Source organism: Equus quagga, chromosome 11 (assembly GCF_021613505.1).
Source record: "Equus quagga isolate Etosha38 chromosome 11, UCLA_HA_Equagga_1.0, whole genome shotgun sequence".
Lineage (NCBI taxonomy): Eukaryota > Metazoa > Chordata > Mammalia > Perissodactyla > Equidae > Equus > Equus quagga.
The window spans coordinates 41790410-41813094 of record NC_060277.1 but is presented as its reverse complement, the minus strand read 5'-3'; the positions used below and the strand labels follow the sequence as shown (position 1 = coordinate 41813094).

Genomic DNA, 22685 nt, shown 5'->3' with positions numbered 1-22685 from the left:
AAAGACATGCAGATAAGAATGTTCATAGCAGCACTGTTGTCAATATACAGAATGTCAGGCTACCCAGAAGCCCATCAACAGAAGAATGGACAGGTGAATTGTGGAATATTCACATGCTACAACACTGTACAGCAGTGAGAATGAAAGGAGTATGACTAAGAGAACAGTATGGATGAATCTCACAAGTAAAATGTGGAGGGGAAGAAGCCAGGCAGCAAAGGACACATCCTATTTGATTCTATTCATATAAAGTTCAAAAATAGGCAAAACTAATCCGAGATGTTAAATCAGGGCAGGACTGCTCCTAGTGGGCAGTGATCAGAAGGTCCTGAGGGGGCTTCTGGGACACTGGTCCTTTCTCCTCTTGATCAGGCGCTCGTTACACAGGTCTGTTCTGTTTTTGAAAGTTCAACACACGATACACTTATGATTTGCACACTTTTCTGTATATTGTAAATTTTAAAAAGGAAGAATGAATATATACACACTTACATAATATATACATATGCATAATTATTTTCAAGTTTTCCCCACCTCTGGCTTTACTTCTAAAATTAAATGTTGTTAAACTGATATAGACTGTGGAAACGTAATAAGTACGTTCTGTCAAAAGGAATCCCTGCGTTAATTCAAGTATCTGATGAGCAGAGACTGGGCTACGTGGAACACTTCTGGTTTGGGAAGGGGTGGGAATTGGGAGGGGTTGAGCTTGAGCGGCCCCCCACCCCGTCAGTAGCTGCGCTTCACACTGCTGTGCTCCCTGCCTCCTCGTGTTGTCCTTCCTCCTCTGTCCTCTCTCCCACCTCCCCACCTCTCCCCTTCTTTTTTCCTCTGTTACCCTCTTCCTACTATGCTCTTTGTTTGGACACTGGGCCACAGATAAATGATCATCAGAGAGGTGATCTGCCTGAAGTTGGAGAATGCACGATTCTGTCCTCGCCCAGTGTTTTGGGAGAACCTTCCAGAAGGGCCGTCAGGACAGGAATATCCACCTAGGAGAGGGTCTGTGGATTCTCCCCAAGGACTGGGTCCCAGGGAAGAGCTAAGCCCGAGAGCGAAAGCTCCACCACCTACCAGAACGAATCCAGACTCCCCGTTTGCTGAAGAGGAAGGGCAGCCTCCTGCTCTGAGAAATGAGCGGAGAGGGAGGGCACGTCTTCACGGGGGCTCGCACACGCAGGGGTCTTGTGCTTTGTGACTTCTCAGGTTGACCTCTCTCCTGAAGACTGCAGAAGCTCAACTAATTAAGTACATTTTCGTTGTGGAAATAATTTGACTGTGAAAATAATGAGATAATCCTGAGGGAGATAACTATTTTAAGATTATTTAAAACTCTCGGGAATGAATATCTCTGGGGCTAATTCTGGGCATGTAATAAGCAATTCAAGGTCAATGTCATTTCTGTTCCTGCTGCCTTCACCGTCGGAACCTCTTCTCCTTGTCAAGATGTGGCAGAATTTTAATTTCAAATAATGCACAATAACTGATGATGATGACAGTTGGATGTTTGTCATGTGATATAATTATTGGCGAAAGAATTTAGTGGACCAAACTTGCTCATGGTTAATCTATGACAGAAACTTAAAATATGGACAATAGCCAGCTTTAGGGAAAGTCTTGGCTGGGAAATAACCAGGGATAGGGAGACGCTGAATATGAGGGAAGCTGACTTCAGGAAGGGCATTCCTGTGAAGCCTGCCCTCCACCTAGTAGGTCCTCACCTTCCTGGGGGTCGAAGTTTGCTATGTCAGAGTCCATCTTCCTGAGCGCCATATTGTGTGTGCACGTCTGGTGGTTGGTGTGTGATGGGGAGAGAACCACAGAGCCTCCTGGACGGCTGGCTCTACTTGAAGTCCTAATTCCTCTCCTCTGCAGGGGCACTTGATCCCAGCAAAGCTGTGCGCTCAAGCCAAACGCTGTGTCATGCTGTGCGCTGAGTAAGGCCAGGGGACCAGACTCTCCCTGGGGCAGCCCCTAGGAATATAAAGAAGAGGTGAAGGTAGGAGAAATAGGAAGGATTAAATGTTGGGAAGGATTTGGAAATCTAATTAGAGCATTGAGCCTCCTGTTGACTTTATTGGTGCACACATGCTCACCTGGTATTTCCTGAGTGCTTCCTCTGTGCCAAATGCTTGGTCAGTGCTTGTCATCCACTCCCACGAGTAATCGTTTTAGCTACCCTGTGAAATGGTAGCTACCACTGTATCCCCATTTTACAGATGAGGACATTAAGGCCCAAGAAAGTTATATAACCTGCCCAGGGTCATGAAACACACTCTGGGTGGAGTATTTAAAAAGACCCTCTTGTCCCCTTGCTTCTCCCTAGTCCTGCCTCAGATACCCTCGGAAGGGAATTGAGATGAGGGATCCAAGTATGTCGTCTACTGCAAACAGTGGTACTGGTGTTTCCAGACCATTGGTCTCTTCTTGTAGGTGATGGACGGTATTACCAGCAAATCACATCTAACCTAGACATGCTTGCTGAGAGTCGCGGATTTTAAAAAGAGTTCTTGCAGAAAGTCATGTGGGTTCGGGGAAATGGGGGTTGGGAAGGAGGGGTGGCGTGCAGCATAGTATCTGGAATTTCTAGTGTCCGATGGCTGTTATGTTAAGGAATGCTTTGTTGACAGAGCGATTGAATAAAATGGGACCCGTGCAATGAAGACCAGGTCCAGTAGAGGTGCCATTTCTGGAGGGTCTCATAGCAGACATTGATAAGCAGAATCAATCCGTGTGTGGCTGGGGGAGTTTGAGTGGTCTCCCTGAAGGGTCGTAGACTTGAGAGAGGGCCTCTGTCCTCTCAGGAATATAGAGGGAGAAATGACGCGGCAAAACAAATTCTAGTGGCACGCCACAGTTGATGTTTACTTCTGAGCAGATGACACTCATGTTAATCACAGGCTTCCCTTTGCCGTATTTGGATTGTGTTTGCAGGGTTGCATTCAGACACTTAATTCCTGGCTAGGAGGGCAAGTACATGTTTTGGTTTTTTGTGTGCAGAGTTGGGAACTGACAGCCTGATGTGGCTTTCTTTCAGTTTAGTGGTGTTTCCTGTGGGTAGACTACAGAGTACTCAGCCTGAGTTGGCTGCCAGTTGGAGAGACCCCAGTGACGGTGGCTCTCCACCCTCAAAGGCATAAGCCAGGTTCTCTTGCTGGCGTCATACTGTTACCAAGTGCTTCCCTACTGTACTATCTCATTCCTGAAGGAATGAGCGAAGGACATTTTAGAGGACTATGTAGCCAGTAGAATGCTCGTAGCCCCTGGAACCTGAATGTCCCTCAGACAGTAGTGAGGGACCGCTTGGTTACAACAGCATTTGCAAGTGTTGAAGTGATGGAGTGGAGTCCTGGCTCTCAGCCATGAAGGCGTGGGCATGTGTGAGTGACTTAAAAGAGGAAGCACAGCCTGTGATTGTAAGTGACCCAGACAGGTAATTGATGAAGAGTTATTGAGCATCCATTATGTATAATGCATTTGCATTAGTTTCCTGTGACTGCTGTAACAAATTACCACAAACTAGGTGTCTTAAAATAACAGAAATTTATTCTCTCATCTTCTGGAGACCAGAAGTCTGAAATCAAGGTGTCAGCTGGTCTGTACTCCCTCTGGAGGCTCTAGGACATAGTCCTTCCTTGTCTCTTCCGTCCTCTGATTTCTCTGGGTGTTCCCTGGCATGTGGCCACATCCCTCCAGTCTCTGCCTCTGGGGTCACATGGCCCCTCCTCTTCTGCTTTGAAACTCTGTCTCTCTTCTGAGGATACATGTGATGGCATTTAGGACCTACCCAGATAGTCCAGGATAAGCTTCTCCTCTCAGGGTCCTTAACATAATCACGTCTTTTGTCACACAAGTTAATCCTCACAGGTTTTGGGGATTAGGGTATGGACATCTGTTTCTGGGTGCCACCATTCAACTCACTGCAGCATTCATTAATTTATTTGGACACGTGAAAAAATAAGAGCAGGTCCTTGCTCTGTAGGAGTTCCTGATCCAGTTGGATGAGCGTAGGTATACTTTTTGTTCACAAGCACTTATTGTTCACATGCCAGGCTGTGTGCTTGCACTGGATTTGCACAGAGGAATGAGGCACTGCCCCTGTGCTGCAGAAGCTGAGTCTTAGCGGAAAGGCTTTGTAAACTAGGCTCCTCCTAAAGAATTTCAGGCTCATGTGGTCTAGTGCTTTTATGGAGGTTTTCAAAGAAGCACAATCCAAAGACCAAAAATAATTTGAAAAAAAACAGTAATCATTTACTTGTTGTTCTCAAAAATTAAAGGCAACCTGCTTCATAGACCCCTAGAAACAATTTTCGCATCCCATTTTCTTTCCCCAATTCTCTCACATTCATAATGTTCAGAAGCCTGTTTACCGCCACTCTTGGGAAACTCTTGTTCCATCCTCCATCCCTCGTGGCACTCCTCTCTCTCTCTCTCTCTCTCTCCCTCTCTCTGTCTGTTTCTCTCTCTCTGTTATATAGATTAGCTCAGCCTCTCTTGACAAGTCAGCCTTCAGCCTTCTCCTTTCCGATCTCTCCAGCCTCTCCTCTAGTTCTGCATCCTAAAGCCCAGGAACTTCTCTGGCTAGGGTAGTCTGCTTAGAAGGGGTGGTAAACGGAGAAGACTTTTTAATCAGAAGGTAGGAAGAGAGGCCAAGAATATGGACATCACTCAATTGCAGTTCAGTTTGTGAGTACCACAGTGGGAGAAAAACATACATTATTTTGTACTGGCCTCATTCAGTCTTTCTAGCAACAATCTAGTGAGTAAAAACTGTTATTCGTCCTGTGTTATACATGAGGAAATGACTTTGGACTCGTTAAGTAAGCTGCCCAAATAAGTGGCCCGGCTGGGGTTTGGGCTCAGGATACCTGAGATCTTGGTCACTGGGGACCTGGAGGGCGGAGTAGCATTGGAAGAATCTTCTGAGAGGATACCTTGAATCAGGTTTGAAGGATAAGAAGGAGTTTGGGAAAGATCTAAAAAGCATTCTAAGCAAAAATGACAGGATGGTGCTTTTAAGGTGTGCTGTGTACCCTTGTGGCCAAGCCAGGGTGCAGGGTGGGTGAGGCGTCGGAAAAAGAGGTGGTTGGAGACTGAGGCTGAGAGCAGACCATGCATGGTTTGTGTATCACTGGACTTTGATCTAGGGAATGTGAGCCACTGAGGGTTATAAGCAGAAGAGGAACTCTATGGCATTTCTGTTGTAAAAAGAGCATTCTGACATCAGTGATCACAACATTGAGTCTGGGGAGGGGGTGGGCAGGATATGAAGCAGAGAGACCAACATGGCAGAACGGCTTCCACATGTAAACTTCAGTCCTATAATTAGTCACCCCTAACCCCCTGTTCACATAAAAGGCTCTTTGACAAGAGGCCCAGAGGAAGAGAGGTCCATAGACAAAGATAAAATAATTGGCACCAAACACCTAGGCTCTACCACCCAGCAAACCACTGCCTGGCAGATAAACACGGTGTTAATGACTCCTCCTGCATTGCAGCTCAGCTGCTCTTCTCCATCTTCGCCGTCTTGAAACCAGCTGGAGGAGAAGGGTTAGTTTCTCGTTGGTCCCTTTCTTCTAACACTGACACATCAGAAGGGGGAGCTCATCTCTCATTGGACCAGTGATCTCTGAGGCCCAGATAGAGGAGAGAGAATTTAACCACTGTTGGCTCAGTGGCTCTGTCTTTCCTGAGGGTCAAGTTTAAGAAACACCAACAAAAATCTGGCCAGATTGTGTTGACTTTTATAAAGTTGTCTTTTATTGAGGATACATTTTGAGCCAAAGTACACTCACTGTCTGAATCCTGGCCTTGGCTTCTACTTTTCCCCTAGGTAAAGACTGAGCTACAGAAGCAGATTCCATTACAGAAGCTGAAACCTACTTCACCTCTCTCATCCCAATTTCTAAGGTTAGACAATCACAAACAGAATTCCAAGAAACATCTTCACTGTCCAGTTGGAGACCACTGATAGTTGAGGTAAGAAAGGATGACAGCCTGAATCAAGGCAGTGGCAGTGCAACTGGAGAAGAGAGAATAGATGGAGGAACCTTTAAGTAGTAGCCAGACAACCATGCTTATGTTTACTGAGCACTTCCCAGGAGCCAGCATTGTACAGCGCCTGTATTATCTCATTTAATCTTTGATACAACCTAGTGAAGTAGTAATTGTTATTCTTTCTATTTTACACATGAGGAAACAGGCTTAGAATCATTAAGAAATTTGCCCAAAGTAAGTGGCTGAGCTGGGGTTTGAGCCCAGGTGATCTGACTTCAGAGCTTGCATTTTTAATCTCTGTGTCTTGCTGTCTCAAATCAGGAGGATTTGGTAATTTATTGACTGTGGGGGTGGGGAAAGGAGAATAAGAGGAATGAGGGGAGTGTTCCAGATTAGGGAAACAGGCAGATAGATGAAAGGTGGAGCCCCTCACCAAGATGGGGACACAGGAAAAGGGATGGGGTTAGAAAGAAGGATGATGATTTGGTCATACACATGTTGATAGCGGACATCCAAGTAAGACGTTTGTTAAATTGGTTGGGGGTTTAAAATACGGAGCTTCAGAGAAAGCGATTAAGGCTAAAGAAGATTTGAAGCAGTTTGTATCTAGGCAACAGAAGAGCATGTGGGCAGCAAGTGTTGGGCAGGGGGTGTGTGTGTGTATTGAGATCTTCTGGAGAAGAAAATGAGCAGAGAAGACGAAGGATAGAATCTCAGGGACCTGCAACATTTAAGGGACCAGTGAAAGAAGAGCCCTTGAATGAGAGAAAGAAATAGTCCAAGGGATGGTGAGAGAATGAGGAGAGAGTGGGTCACAGAAACCAAAGGAGGAGGAAGTGTGATGAAAGAGTGGGGTGGTAGCAGGGCCTAATGCAACAAAGAAATCATACAGGTAAGAACTGAAAGGTACCATTGCATTTGGCAATAGGTCAATGTAGAACCAGCTGGTGAGGATGCAAAATGTTAGAGCCGCTTTGGAAGACAGGATAGCAGTTTCTTACAAAGCTGATAATTGTCCTACCGTGTGATTCAGCAGTTGTATTCGTTGGTATTTACCCAAATGAGACAAAAACTTATGTTCCTGCAAAAACCTGCACATGGATGTTTATGGCAGCTTTATTCATAGTTGCCAAAACTTGAAAGTAACCAAGATGTCCTTCAATAGGTGAATGGATAGACATACTGTGATACATCCATACAATATTATTCGGCGCTAAAAGGAAGTGAGCTATCTAGCCATGAAAAGACATGGAGGAACCTTAGATGCATATTGCTAAGTGAAGGAAGCCCGTCTGGAAAGGCTATATACTGTATGATTCCAACTATATGACAGTCTGAAAAAGGCAAACCTATGGAGACAGTAAAAAGATCAGTGCTTGTCAGGAGTTGACAGGGAGGGAGAAGTGAATAGATGGAACATCAGGCCAGTGAAACCATTCTGTGTGATACTGTAATGGTGGATACATGTCATATATTTGTGCAGACTCGTGGACCTGAATGACGGGAAGAGTGAACTCTAATGTAAATCACGGACTTTAGTTAATAATAATTTATCAATATTGACTCATCAATAGTAACAAATGTACCTCACTAATGCAAGATGTTAACAAGGGGGGAAACTGGGGGGGCGTCAGGGGAAGGGATATGGGTGAGGGGCTATATGGAAATTGTACTTTCTGCTCGGTTCTTCTGTAAACCTAAAACTCCTCTAAAAAATAAAGTCTATTAATTAAAATAAAAAGAAAGAAGGAAAGAAGAAAGGAAGGAATAAAAGAAGAAATGAAGGAAAGAAGAGAAACCAAGCCACGGACATTCAGTCTTGAAAGTGTAGCATGGACCCATCATTATAATTAATCCAATCCTGTGTGCTTGACCTCCAAGTAGGGAAAAAACCTGACTAGTCTCTCTTCTGCTTACCAGCTTCTAGGGCTCCCCATCACAAGGACAAGGTACAGTCCAGTGTCTTTGGCATGATGTGAAAATTTTTCCACAGCCTGACTTTGCACCCTCATCTCCGGTCATTGCCTATGTGTTATAAGCTCCAGCTGCGAAAGTCTCTTTCCTGCTCATGACACGCACTTGCAGACCACTCTCCCTGTGCTCTTGCTGTTTCCTCTGTTGTGTCCTCCCCCACTTCTCACCTCACAAAACCCTCTTTTCGCCCCAGCACATCAAGCAAGAAAGATCTCTCTCCCAGTTTCCATAGTTCTTTGTGCCCATCTCTTCAATAAATGCTTAATATACCACAAAATCAACAAGAAATGGTTTAGTAGGAAAATTGGGGGCAGAAAGAAGCCAGATCAAAGCAGATTTCAGGAGTGGGTAGGAGTCGAGATATAAATACATGGATCATGACTACCTTCTGAGGATTGGTTTTATTGTAATTTGGTTTTGTTTGTTTTGTTTTGTCTTTAGCATTTGTGGTTTTACCCAGCAGAGATTGAGTGTAGTGAGAAGAAAATTCCTGGGGTGGCTGTGGTGCTGTCCAACGCTTGGGTGCTGACAGATCTGTGTCACTGTGTAGGGGCTGTCTTGAGATCAGCAATTCTTCTGGCCCCGGGACCTGTGGTCCTCAATTTTGGGAGGAAGTGAGAGAGGAGAATGACTGCATGCCCTGTTTGTTATCTCTTGGAGCTTCTGGAGCCATAGCCTGCTTCGTCTGTGGGGAAAGGAATAAAGTTCGCTCACTTGGTTGGCACCTCCTCTGTTTCTTATGAGATCCACAGGCTCCTGAAGACCAGTTAATGATTAGAAAAAGCGATTGATTATTAGTTTTTCTATCATCCACTTAATGGACATTAAAGCCTAACTATGTGCCAGATAACCAAAACAGGGTTCCCGCCCTCAAGGAGTCCAGTCTAACCAGGAAGACCAACCTTGAGCCCATGCCAGCAGTTACTGTGGGAGAGCTGTCTTGGTCAGCTTGGGTTGCCATGACAAGATGCCTTAGACTGGGGGGCTTAAACAACTGGAATTTATTTTCTCACAGTTCTGGAGACAGGAAGTCCCAGATCAAGGTCCAGCAGGGTTCAGTTTTGGGTGAGGACGCTTCCTGGCTTGCAGATGGCCACTTTCTTTCTGTGTCCACACATGACCTTTCCTCTGAGCAGGTGGGGTTGCGGGGTAAAGAGAGAGAGAGAAGAGACTCCATGGTGGACACTGATCCTTATCAGTTGAGCGCCCCACCCTTATGACCTCATTTTACCTTAATTACACCACACTGGGTACACTCCTGAAGGCCCTGTTTCCAAATACGGTCACACTGAGGGTTAGGGCTTCAACGTATGAAGTTTGGGGGCCGAGTTCAGTCCATAGGAGGAACTTGAAGAAAACTGTAGCGACACAGGTGAGGGTGTGCTCATCTTGTCTGGGGAAAGATGGGGCAGCAGGAGGCTCAGCAATGACTCTTGGTCTGGATTTTGAGCGTGTGGGTCATTTGCTATGTAATCTGTGTCCAGCTCCAACTTGGGGGCTCTCGTGACCCAGCAGTGCCCAGCAGCCAACAAGAGATGATTGTCCTATGTGAAAAGGGGAGGTCTCTACGTCACAGCTTCCTGTCAGCCACAGTTTTATTCAGTGATATGTCCTTATGCCTCTGATATCATTTTTACATTTGTTAGCAGCTTTTCTTGATGGTAGGGTATGCCATAGGTTTCTGATGTCATTCAGGTCTCACTGCCACAGCCTTTATATGCCTCTTGTAAAGGTGATTATTTCGAAGATTCATTACCTGTCAAATTCAGAAGAGAATAGTTGCTGTACTTGACGTGGCTCAGGAAATAAGCATACATGTTCCTCTGCAGCAGTGGGGTGTGTAGAATGAGTCGTGGGCTTGCCCAAAAGGCGCATCTCCACCTCTATGGTTTCTGTCTTGCAGATAGCCCTGGTGGACAGCAGGCTCTGTGAGCAATGAGTGCTGTCCTGTCATGGATAGTATTGTGTTGAGGGTCCCTCCCTGTGGACTGTGTATTCTCAGAAGGAGGAAATGTCCCAGAGGCTTTGGGAAATGAACCACCTCTTGCTTTATACTTCTGTCGCATTTGGTTTGCATTCCTTCTCTGGCATCTGGCCTTTTGGGCCCTGATCAAGGCTTTTCAGGGCCAGATGATGAGATTCTTCAAAGTAGGGAGTGAGTCACATTCATCTCTTTTCTAACCTCACTTGTCCTCCCATGATGACTGCAGTGTCCCAGGAGGGACCATTTTGGCGTGAACTAGTATGAGTGTGGTGTAGTGAAAATAAGAGTGTCCTTCTGCTGACACTCGTCTTCCCAGTGGAGTTCCATCTCTGCAGCACACTGCCTGAGTCCCTGGCTCTTTTCCTGGCCTTGGTGTGAGCCACATAGTGGTCAAAGTGGAGTCCCAGCCCACACCCTCAGGAAAGTGGGGGCGAGGCCTTGGGCAGGGGGGATGCTCAGGGGGTTTGCACTGACAGAGTAGAGTTATTTTCCCATCTCCAGGACCAACAATTCTGGCTTTAGAAATGAAGAAAAAGTGGTGATATTGTCTTGGGTCAAAATGAAAACCCTCTTCCTTTCTATGATCGCTCCACTTGGCAAGTTGGTTTTCTGTTTCCTCAACAAGTGGTCCGAGGAGACACCTATGATGTTTAGTGCTGTGGACAGCACTTGAAGCTGCTTTGCTCCCTGTTTGCTCCCTTCCCCCTTCCCTGCAGAGACTCTGTTCAGAGGAGGATTTGTGAGATAAACTATGGGTTTACAAACGTCGAGAACAGCTGCTCAGCCAGCCCCTTGTCTCCTGCGCTGCTGCAGTCACTGTGCTGGAACTCTCTGCCAAGGAGGGTGGAGTGTCTGCGTCTCCTCTGTGAGCTCCCACAAAGTGAGCATTTCCCTAACTGGTATGATAAAGGCAGTTCGTTACAGATTTTGACTGTTGCTGCATCCTACCTCCCTTAGAACCAGCACATTCATCTCTTCTCTGTGCATGACTGCTGAGAGAATGCAAACTTGGTTTCTCTGTCATCTGAGCATCTTTCAAAAGCATTCCGCCCATCTGTGAATTATTCCCTGACTCTTCAATGAGGGCAGTGTTACAGGTCCTCTGCCGGCAGGAGGGAGCAGTCCAACAAAATCTGAAGACCTGAGACTTTCAGAAGCTGTGACGATCAGACTAGGAAGACACAAAACATTGCGAGCTGGAAGGATGTCTTAATAAGCTTTTAGATGTGATTTGGCCAGTGTTGGCAGAGGAAGCTCAAGGGAAAAAGGCAGGAAGCATTGTAACGTAAATCACTGCAGACCCACTGGGCGTGACAGCCCTAGGAAGCTAATGATCTCTCCAGGGAAGAATTGACTGCAACAGAACACGATGTGTAGAACGGGGAGGACAGACCCCCGGATGTGAGTACAGTCTCTCTTCAACACAGGGTTTGGAGCAGTAGGAGCAAAGCTAATTGTTGTAACTGAAGGTGCTCCCTAACCACCAGTCCTGGGTGCCTGTGGACCATCTCTGGGTGGGTTGTGCATAGTGCCTGGCTGGGACTTTTGTTTGCATGTCTCTTCCAGAATATTTTACCTATTTTGAGACTGAATGCAGTGGCTTTGGGATATTGGTATCAGGAGACTTTGTTGTAAAGCCTCAAGAAATCAGCAAAAGCAAACCTCTTAGACCTTTTTCTATAAAAAGAAAACCGATCGCATCACAGACCAAGCAGCTGTGTGGCCCTCTGGCATCAGTGATGAGAGACAAAAGCGTTGGCAAATTGGAGCGCAATGGAAATGGGGCAGTGGGCTGGGCGGAAGCCGAGAAATCTTTCTCAGGAAGGTAAATCCCTTTCTGGATGCTCACTGCATATTTATGATCATGCATTTATTTCATTTCTGCTTAAAGAACTGGCAGCGTGTTTGCATTTAAGGTTTTTCTCCAGATTGTTGTGAAAGTGAGCATCGTGACAAAGAGTGATGTGATTAATAGACTTAGGGCAGAAGAAATTCCTCTCCGCCAGCCATGGGAAGTGTCTTGAATGGCAGCTGAGCTACTTGGAAGAGAAGGCTCAGATTTAATGAAGGAATGGGGCTGCTAAACTTGGGTAGCCAACAGGTTGGCAGTGCAGTTTAACTCGTGGATTGTAGACTTTCCCCTCCCATTCTATTCCTCTCCCCTCCCCACTCATTGTTGGGGGTCCTCTATGCCTCTTTATCGTAAACCTCTCCTCCTAGCCTACCTCCACCTGGCCTGATTTGTCAGCTCAGAGGTGTTAGATGAGAAGCTGAGTATCCCTCACTCCAGAAGGATGGGGATTGTTGTTGTAGGTGGGAGGTAAGGATACCAAGGATTTAGGGGAGTCATCATGAGGAAGGTGGAGAGGAAGCTGAGCTGGGCCTGCACCCCCACCCAAGGCTGGAGGTGCAGAAAGGAAGCAGAACAGGAGGCTCAGCCACTTTGATTTCTTCCCACCCACCCTGTGTGTAAATGCAACGGGAAGTCCTAGCAACGAGGCTGTTACTGGATTTAAATTGAGAATGAACTTGAGAGACCCCAGAACAAAAGAGATGGTGCTAGCAGCAGACTAGGAACTGGTAACCTGGGATTCTGTTCCTGATTTTGCAGGCAGTTTTCTGTGCCACGCAGGTAGGGGGAGTATCCAGAATCCCAGGGGCAACCTATCCTGGAAGCGGCCCCATGCCTCCGGTGGGCTGTGTGCTAGCCGTGGTCGCGGGGGTGGGGTGGGATGGGGAGTGGAGAGCATTTCATTCTTATGTAGCTGTAAATGAAAAGCAAAAACAAAACAGGACAAAAACAAAAACAACATTTCTGCTTGGCCAACATTTTCTCACAACTGTACAGTTTTTCTGTCTTTAAAAAAACAAGGAATAGTAATGTGCTGGACTTGTAAAGGGCTGTTTACCAAAGGTAATTATGTAAACGAGGCTATCTCAGTAGCTTGAAGCCATGGCAATAAGTGGCTTTCCTCTGGGTGTCTGAGAGGCTGCATTTATTGCGTGGGACAGGAGGGAGGGAGGGGAGGGGCTGTCAGTTACTACAGGCTGGCAGACCGTGCATCTGTTGCCAGGGAGACCAGACAGCACTGCTGGTCTGGAGCTCGTGACCTCAGCTGATGGGCTGCGCTGAGGTTGCAGCAAGGAGATTTCTGTCCCCAGGAGCTAAGCTGTGGAGTGAAATGAGTGAAATTTTAGCCATAATAATATTTGTATGAACTGGGCCATTGTACTTGAAACAGTCAAATGCCCGTTGCAGGAAAGCTTGGGCATGGGAGCGTGGCGGGTTCGGTGCACAGAGTGCACAGAGGTAACAAATGAGTAAATGAAGAGAAGAATGTGGCTGTGGGAGGGAGAGCGTTCAGGAAGCGGTGGCCAATAGTCTGTATTTCCTGCCATCTGAGTCTGGAGTGCTTTTGCAGAACGGGGCAAATAGAGCAGAAGCTCAGTTTGTTGGTTTGGAGGTACTATGATTACCTGAATAAAGAGAGACAAGGTGTCCTCTGTTTACAAAAACAAACCACTTCCAAACTGTGGAACAGTCTGGAAAACAGAGCCCAAATTAGACTTTCACCGTGACCCTGGGAATTTCCAAAGGCGTTTCCGACTCTGTCTCTCTTTTTTGTTTCAACTTCATTTTTTCATTGGCTCATTCATTCAGCAAAGATTTCTGGTGCATCCCGGAGATCTCTGACCGCGGCTAACGGAGGAGTGCTCTGCTTTGCAACAGCATCCCTTCTCCAGGTTTGTTGTGCTTCTGATGAGCCTGGTAATCAGAGCAGGATGAGTTTGTGAGGGTTCCTTCTCTCTTCCCCTGCTATTCTTTACCCGCATTTTGGGCAAAAGATGGACAACAGTGTGAGAATTTGATAATTCACAATTTGTGGGGAATAAGAATTATCTTTCTGAAGTTATAATATTCACATTTGGCCAATAGTTTCACAGAATAAAATACCATCTTTAATCCTCACCACAGTCCTATTGTTTTACGTCTGAGCATTTAACCCTAGCCTCCCAGAGCAGGTGGTGAAATGGCCTGCCTGGAAGTCATGGTGAATGAGAGTTAAGAGTGGGGTCCAGTCCAGACCTGTCCCAGTCATATCATGGCCAATTCCTTAATCTTTGGAGATTGAAAGGAGCATTGGGTTTGCCTGGAAGCAACTGAAAAACACATATCTTTCGGGCCTTCAGAATTAGAATATGTGGTAGGGTCAGAGATGAAGAATAGGGTTCCTTTGGCACAGCGTTTTCTTTCCATTTGCATGTATTGGTATTTTTAGTAAGTGCGTTTAAAAAGCAGAGAAGCCCTCACTTCCTTTTGGCCTGGCAGGAGTGGATTAGATCCTTGAGCATTCCTCCTTCTGCCCAAAGAACCCTTCACCTTTGACATAATTACCAGTGGCTTTAGTTGCTCTAATGGTGGCCCAGGAAGGAGTCAGTCTTTAAAATTCTGTTCATTTGGCCATTTGGTGGAAAGGAGAGCTTAAGTTTACTACTAGTTACTATCTCAGACCACTGCTCTGAGTCGGGGCTTAGTGTCCCTGTAGGTGGTTTTAATAGGCCATTTATTTCCCTCCTGTTAAGCAAGAAAGCCAAGGGACTAGCCCCTCCTAGTACTGTTGGCAGTGCACACTGTCAGTGTTTCTCTAGCATCCATCTTGTTCCAAGGTGGGTTGTTCCAGGAGTAATTGAAACCGGGAAGTGGCTCAGGCCTGCACTGAGCTCTCCATCTGTTCCAGACTCAGAAAACTGCACTGTTTACAGTGAGAAAAGGATGAAGGAAGAAAACTGAAGTAAATGCTGGGAGAAAACCCCAAGGGTTTAACCCACTCCTCTGGGTCTCTGTGGGGTGTGCTCCATGGGCTCCTAACCCGCCAGGGGAATTGGCATGTTAGCTGTGGTGGGCCCACAAAACGTGATCCAGTAGGCGCTTTGTGATTGTACACAGTAGTTACCTGCCGAAGGCGGGTCTGGAAACCAGGTGATATTTACGGGATTAGCTATATCAGGCCTCTGCTACTCAGATCGGAAATGCAGCGCAGACCTCGCAGTTCTGGCCCCGTCCTCTGGAGAATGACCGTGAGGGGAAGAAAGAAGGGAGGTTGGCACATTCTGCTGCTTTCCACTGGGCTTTCAGGGGCTTTGCTGTGCAGAGTGTGCTTCCCGCTCGTCCTGTCTCCCCCAGCGCCCCTCCCCTGCAATGAGCAATCAGCAGAATGCCCTAAAACCAGAGAGAAGAGGTGGGGACTGTCCTGTGTGCTGAGTGGTGCTGATGGCAGCTTTGTTTTGCACTCCCTAGGTCCCGAAGATGGCTTGGTAACAAAGGCACCTTCCAATGATCGGGAGCATCTTTCCCCGGGGGTGCCTGCCCGGGCCAGTGGCGTCTTGTTGAGCTGAAGGAATTTGTCTACTGCTTTCCCGAAAACCTCTCTCTCTCCTAATTCATGAGCCAGCAGGATGCGGTTGCCGCGCTTTCAGAACGCCTTCTCATAGCCGCGTACAAAGGCCAAGTGGAGAATGTGGTTCAGCTCATCAACAAGGGCGCCAAGGTAGCGGTTACCAAGGTAACAAGAGGCAAAAACACTCTAGCCGTTCCCTGGAAAAAAGCCTACCTCTTAACCGTTGTCTACAGAACTGTTGTGTTTGGTTCGCAGCTTTCAAAGAACTGGCTTTTTTTCTATTGATAGAAGTTTGGGGAGAAGGAAGGAGGATTCAAAATGCTTTCCTTGCTATCTTTCAAATAGAGTAATTTGTAATTAGCATTGGACAGTCTTTAAACACCACATTGTGCCCTTTTTCATCTACTTCTTTAGCCAGATGGACAAGAGATCTCTCTGGAGATGATGGGGCACAAAAACTTGTTGGGTAGAGTGTTGTGTGATAATCACATTACACAGGCCTCCGCGGGAGGCAGACCAGCTTGTGGATGGGGCAGCCCCTCCGCTGTGCAGAACCTCATTGTCTCCATCTGTACAGTGATGGACTTGGACCAGATGACTGCCAGGACCTCTTTGGGCTTTGATTTTCTCTGGGTCAGTGAAGGTGTGTGGTAAGGACTTTGCTTACCCGTCACCAACAGGTAACACCATGGTAGACGAGAGAACTTGCTGGCCAAAGGGCGGTTATGTGGCAAAGCCGAGGAAAGGCAGGCTCTGCACAGTTCGGTGACAAGGTTAAATACATAGACGAAATAATGCTGATGACAAACACTTTTGAGCACTTAGTATTGCTCTAAGTGCCTCACAGGTCTCTAGAAGAGGTTCTCTTTTCTTCCCCAGTTTAGAGGCAGGGAAACTGAGGCACAGAGAGATTTAAGTAACTTGCCTCACTTAAGCCCCTTAGTTGCTGAGTGGCAGAACTGCAACTGGTACTCAGGGAGACTAGCTCCAAAGCCCACCTTCCCAGCCACCCCAGAGAGAGGCAGTTTAATTTTCAAATAGGTAACATCTGTTTACCTCTGACCTCCTAAGGCAAAGATTGGCCAGCCCCCGTTTCACTTGCTCGTATGGAGTCTCTATATGTCATGCTTCTGATGTATCGTCCTTTTTCCAGCACCACCCAGCAGTTAACTCGATCCTGACACTGTCTTCACAGGTTAAGGGCTCAGTCCCACAAGACTGCCCTCCGCTCCTCCTTCAGACCCCAAACGCCAATCCAGTTGTCACCTGTGCTTCTGACCAACTGACTATAAATCGGAGATTCTCACGACCCGCTTCTTGGGCTTGATTAATTTGCTAGAGCAGCTCACAGAACTCAGGAAAACATTTTACTTACTAGATTACTGGTTTATTATAAAAGTATGTAACTCAGGAACAGCCAGATGGAAGAGATACATAGGGCAAGGTATGGGAGAAGGGGCACAGAGCTGGGAGGTGCCAGCCTCCCAGCACCTCCGTGTGGTCACCAACCCAGAGTTCTCTAAACCCTGTCCTTCGGGTTTTTATGGAAGCTTACTTACAAGGACTTGATTGACCAAATCATTGACCATTGATGATTGATTCAACCTTCAGCCTCTCTCCCCTCCCTGGAGGTCAGGGGAGTAGACTGAAAATTCCAATCCTCTAATCATGGTTCGTTTCCCTGGCAACAGCCCCCATCCTTAGTGGCTTTCCAAAAGTTACCTCATTAACATAAACTCAGGTGTGGTTGGAAGGGGTTTGTTATGAGTACTCCTTTTGCCTTTATGGCTCTGCTGCTACTTCAGGAAGTGATGACAAAAGCCCAACTATTATAACAAAAGGTGCTCCCATTGCTTTTATCACTTAGTAAATTCCAAGGGTTTTGGGAGCTGTAAGCCAGGAATGGAGACTTAAGAGCAAATATGTGTTTCTTATTATAAAGCACAATATCACAGTGCTGGTCTCTAGAGAGACAGAAAATCTTGGGCTACTCAGAGGTCATCCATTGACCTAAGAGCACTCTACACATCCGCGGTGGCCAGGTTGCACAGAAGCGGGGGTTAAAGGAGCTTGAATTCAGGCCTCCTGTGATCTACCCACAGCTCTTCAGAGATGGGAGACGCTGTGTGAACTCTAGTTAGGGCGCTTGCTCACTCTTCTTAACTCTGCTGTTTCCTAATTGTGCAAGTTGCTTACCTTCGTTGTGCCTCAGTTTCCTTATCTGTCAAAGGGGGGTAATAACACCAACCTTTCTTGATTGTTATAATAATAACTTATTAAAGCAATTAGCTTATAGTCTGCAAGTTCTCTTTTGTAAACAGACTTCATCATTTGCTTTTTTGAAAACAGCTTTATTAAGGTATAACTTACATGCCAAGAAATTCAGCTATTTTAAGTGTTCAATTCCATGATTTTTAATGTATTTACAGAGTTGTGCAACCATCACCATGTTCTAATTTTAGAACATTTCCATTGCCCCGGTAAGAAACATCATATTTGTTAGCTGTCATTCCCCATTCCCACCCCCAGTTCCTGGCAACCATTAATCTACTTTCTGTCTCTATCTATTTCTCCTCTCTGGACATTTCATATAAATGGAATCATACGTTATGTGGTCTTTTGTGCCTGGCTTTTTTGCGTAGCCTAATCTTGTCAAGGTTCCCCTCTGTTGTAGCATGCATCCATACTTCCTTCTCTTTTATTGCAGAGTAGTATCCCACTGTATGGATATACCACATTTTGTTTATCCAGTCATCACTTGATGGATATTTTGGGTTGTTTCCATTTGGAACCATCATGAATAATGCTGCTGTAATCATTTGTATACCGTTTTTGTGTGGACATACGTTTTCATTTCTCTCGGGTAGATACCTAGGAGTGGGATTGCTGGGTCACACAGTAAATCCATGTTTAATATTTTAAGGAACTGCCAAGGTTCTTTTTACATCATTTGCTTTTGGTTAGTCATGTTTATCAAAGTGATGCATGCACATAAGAGCTTTAAAAGTGTAGGTTCAAATACTGCTAGAGGGTTTTTTTTTTTAGATTGGCTCTTGAACTAACAACTGTTGTCAATCTGCTTTATTTTTTCTGCCTTTTCTCCCCAAATCCCCCCAGTACATAGTTGTATATTTTAGTTGTGGATCCTTCTAGTTGTGACATGTGGAACGCCGCCTCAGCATGACCTGACAAGCAGTGCCTTGTCCACCCCCAGGATCCGAACCTGCGAAACCCTGGGCTGCCAAACTTAACCACTCGGCCACGGGGCCATCCCCCGCTAGAGGGATTTTAACAAAAGCAGCTGCCCCCTGGACCACTCCCAATTTGCTCCCCTGAAGAAAATACTCATTTATCTCCATATTTCTAATGAGTATGCATATACTACTAATCTGATTAATCAGTTTAGTTTTTAATTTAAAAACAATGTAGATATTTTAATTTTTGTGTTGCGTATACACGTAAGTTAAAGCATCAGTATTTTTACGGTTTGCTTTCCATTTCTTATTCTCCACAGGCAGCTACTTTCAACTCTGTTGGTATATCCTTTTAGTGTTTACATCCTTAAAAGACATCTTGATATTGCTAAATCTTGATTTTTCCATGGTATGCATTATCTGTTGACTTAACTATGTGAAAACTGATGATTTAAGATTTGCATTCTTTCTGTCTCCTGCTCTCTCACACATGCATGTCTACCTCCTGCAGTCCAGTTATGTCATAACTTGGATGACATCAGATTCACTCTTTACATCTTTTAACCAATTTTTGCCATTCCTGGCTGAGCCGTGTAGTATGTACTATCATTATGTTTCCTTTTTTGTAATAATTTGTTTACCCTGGTTTAATAATTGTCTTGTGTTTGTTTCTTTGGTTTTGTCTCTACCTATCATTTCAATCATCCCCAGCTGTGTAGTCTTCCTGGCTGGTCAGACTGTTATGTAGTCTCTCCATTGATTCCCCTTGAAGAGGTACCCTGGAGCCCCGCCCCTGCTTCAGTCTGGACTGGTGGCTCTCAGAGCCTTATGACAGCTCTCTGGGGGTCTCTCATTACTCGTTCTAGAGATTCCTCTTACCACTGTAATATATGTTGATTTTTCATTTTCTAGACCCAGTGTCTTTCTCTTTCTTGGTTCACTCCCTTGTTTTGATGTTGTACACTTTCTAGTACAGCACTGTCCAACAGAACTTTCTGTGATGGTGAAATGTTCTGTATCCGTGCTAACAGGGTAGCAGCACATGGCAATTGAGTACTTGAAATGTGGCTAATGAGACTGAGAAACTGAATTTTAAATTTAATTTTAATTAAAATTTAAATGCCTCATGTGGTTGTTGGCTAGCATATTAGATAGCACAGCTCAGATGTCTTCCTGAGAATAAGTGCATGGGAGAGATTGATCAATTTTAGACATAATCTATTGCTCCTCTCTCTCCCCCACATTCTCCCAATCTAGTTATGGCACAACTTTTGAGCAGATCCGTAATTAGTGTGATTATGTAAATGCTGTTCATTGGTGAGCCAAGAATTGTACTTTAATTACATTTCCATTTTTTTGTATAACTTGCTCTTTTTCCTAGAGTTGATAATTGCCTTGATTTTTCATTTCTTTAGTTTGATTCAAACTTACTGTTGAATGTTTCCTCTACCCTCCAACCACCATGTAAAACAGTTCTTAGCACAGTTTTCCACAATTAAACCTATCGTGTATTTATCAGTTTTCTTCTTTTCCTGGAGATATCCCTTCTGGAATCATCCATCCTTTGGTTTCAGTTTTTTTTGGTGGGGAAGATTGGTCCTGAGCTGACATCTGTTGCCAATCTTCCTGTTTTTGCTTGAGGAAGATTGTTGCTGAGCTAACGTCTGTGCCAGTCTTCCTCTATTCTGTATGTGGGATGCCGCCACAGCATGGCTTAATGAGTGATGTAGGTCCATGCCCAGGATCCGAACCTGTGAACCCCAGACCCCAAGCAGAGCATGCGAACTTAACCACTATGCGGCCGGCCCAGCCCCAGTTTCAGTTTTATCTGGGTTGCTGTCTAGTTCTGCTATGTGGAGTCATCCTGAGAATTCCTGTCACCTCTGCCCCATGTTAGATCCTCTCTTTGCCTGACCCATGCCACCCTCACTTTGGTGGTACATGGTCTCTGGTAGCTTCCTAAGAAAGGGGAGATGGGAGAGAAATGTTTTGAGAGTCTGCATGTCTGAAGAGTCTTTATTCTACCTTCTCATTTAATTGACAATTTGGTGTAGAAACCTAATGTGAGAATTATTTTGCCTCAGAACTTTGAAGGCAATATTTTATTGTCTTTGAGCTTACAGGGTCACTTTTGGGAAACTCAGCTTATAGATTCTTCCCGCAACTGCCTCCTGAAAGGCCTTTTGCGTTCATTCTTAAAAGACATTGGGTTGATTTCTATTACATTTAGAATTTATGTAAGCTCTTACTTTAAACCAATTAAACAGAGCTCTTAATTTTGGCCATACCATCTGGAGGTAAAATCACACATATATAACACATATAGACACACAGACACAGAGTTTCCACAGCTATTGTTTTAAAAATTACTGCCATGAATCAGGTACATTAATACAAAGCTCACCAGTTATGAATCCAAATGTTTTAAGCCTTTTTACCAATATTTGTGGAGAAGATACTCAAGATGCTAGATTTTGGTGAGGGTGCTCTTATGGCCATTTTTCCTTTTCCCCTTTTTTTTTCCTGTCAGTCCTGGGAATTAACTACATCATAACAGCAGAGAAACCCCTCAAGTTTTCTCCCAAATGGACTTTCTGGGGCATAAACCATCCAATTGAAAGCGTTTCCAACTAGTTAAAATGCACCCGAGGGGTGAGTCTCTGGGGATGCTTGGGGCATTCCCCATGGCAGCAACGGGAGTATCCAACTGACTGTGGCCAGAGAAGGGGTTCAGAGCCTGACTGTAGGCATCAACATACTTAGAAGATTTAGTCCAGGGCCGGCCCAGTGGCGCATCACTTAAGTTTGCACGTTCCGCTTTGGCGACCCGAGCTTAGCTGGTTTGGATTCTGGGTGCAGACATAGCACCGCTTGGCAAGCCATGCTGTGGTAGGCGTCCCACATATAAAGTAGAGGAAGATGGGCATGGATGTTAGCTCAGGGCCAGTCTTCCTCAGCAAAAAGAGGAAGATTGGCAGCAGATGTTAGCTCAGGGCTAATCTTCCTCAAAAAAAAAAAATATTTAGTCAAGTCCCACTCAGCCCGTGCACTTAGTCCCTGAGCCAGCACAAGGCGAGCCAGGGAAGCAGGAGGCAAACACCTGGAGCTGGCCGGGGGCGCTGGCTAAGGGCTGGGGCTCCCAGTGCCCGGGATTGAGAGTTAAGTACAGAAGGTCCAGGTTCTGCTCAGGTCCGATAGCAAGGGGTGATGGGTGCGTCTTCCTGCCTTGCATCCTTTGTATATCTTTCCTGTTATGCCTGGCAGTAACAGGTGCCTGGTGCATTGTCCTAAAGATAAAAGAATAGAGAAAAACAGTTAAGAATTTTCCGCCGGTTGGGGGACATTCAACCCAATTGCCTCCTGGAGCCGTTCTCCCAAGAAGGGGTTCCCATACTCAACCAAAGGTTGGAGTTTGGTACTTTCCTTGAACCGGAGTGCCACAGTTCAGAGTGTGGTCAAGAGCCATAGGGTGGGATCCCAATCCAGCCTTAGGAAAAGAAACCTGCCATGGGAGTCTTGGAGATTGACAACCGTCCTAATGACTTAAGTGGTTGACCCGTGCCCATGTAAGATTTATATATTAGAGATAGAGATAGGAAGGAATGGAGTAATTCGTTCTTCATCACCCTCATGCTTAAGGTACTGAATCTCTTCAGGCTGAATGCCGTCGTTTGCCCCATAGAGTAGCCATGGGCAGCAAACGTGGATTCATACAGCTGTCCAAGAAGGTTCCTGATGGAAAAGTGAATTTAGATCCATCCTTGAAAAAGAGGAAGGCACAGGGAAGACTAGGACTTCAGCTCACAAGCCGGTGAAGCAAGCGGGCTCAACAAGCCGAGGAGGTGGAAGAAAGACTTTTCTTGGACTCTCAAGGTCTGGTAGTAGTGCTCCTTTCTTCAGAGAATAACGTGGGATCAGGGCCCATGGGCAGTGAAGAGCTGCAAGCATGGAGACAGGACTCGTGGGCAGGACTTTATCAATAGGTCTTGGTCTTATAATATTGGGTAGGGAAGTATGCCTAGCCAGACATTTTAAAACATACTCAGGCAAAGTTGATATAACCTTTTTATATAAAATCAGCTCAAGCATTCTAACCTTTATAATCTTATCAACACTTATAATTTTATATTTGCATCA

The 22685-nt window shown here is 45.6% G+C and overlaps 1 protein-coding gene across 8 annotated transcripts in view; it reads left to right on the top strand.

Annotated features, from left to right (window-relative positions):
• ANKRD6 (ankyrin repeat domain 6) overlaps window positions 1-22685 on the top strand; it is a 176702-nt gene that overhangs the window by 97126 nt on the left and 56891 nt on the right. For 7 of the 8 annotated variants that reach the window (XM_046676233.1, XM_046676232.1, XM_046676228.1 and 4 more), the window contains one exon: window positions 15255-15519. In XM_046676233.1, coding sequence (XP_046532189.1) covers window positions 15400-15519 — 120 coding nt within the window. In that variant the 5' untranslated portion in view covers window positions 15255-15399. The remainder of the gene's footprint in view (window positions 1-15254; window positions 15520-22685) is intronic. The other variant, XM_046676224.1, reaches the window with a different exon arrangement.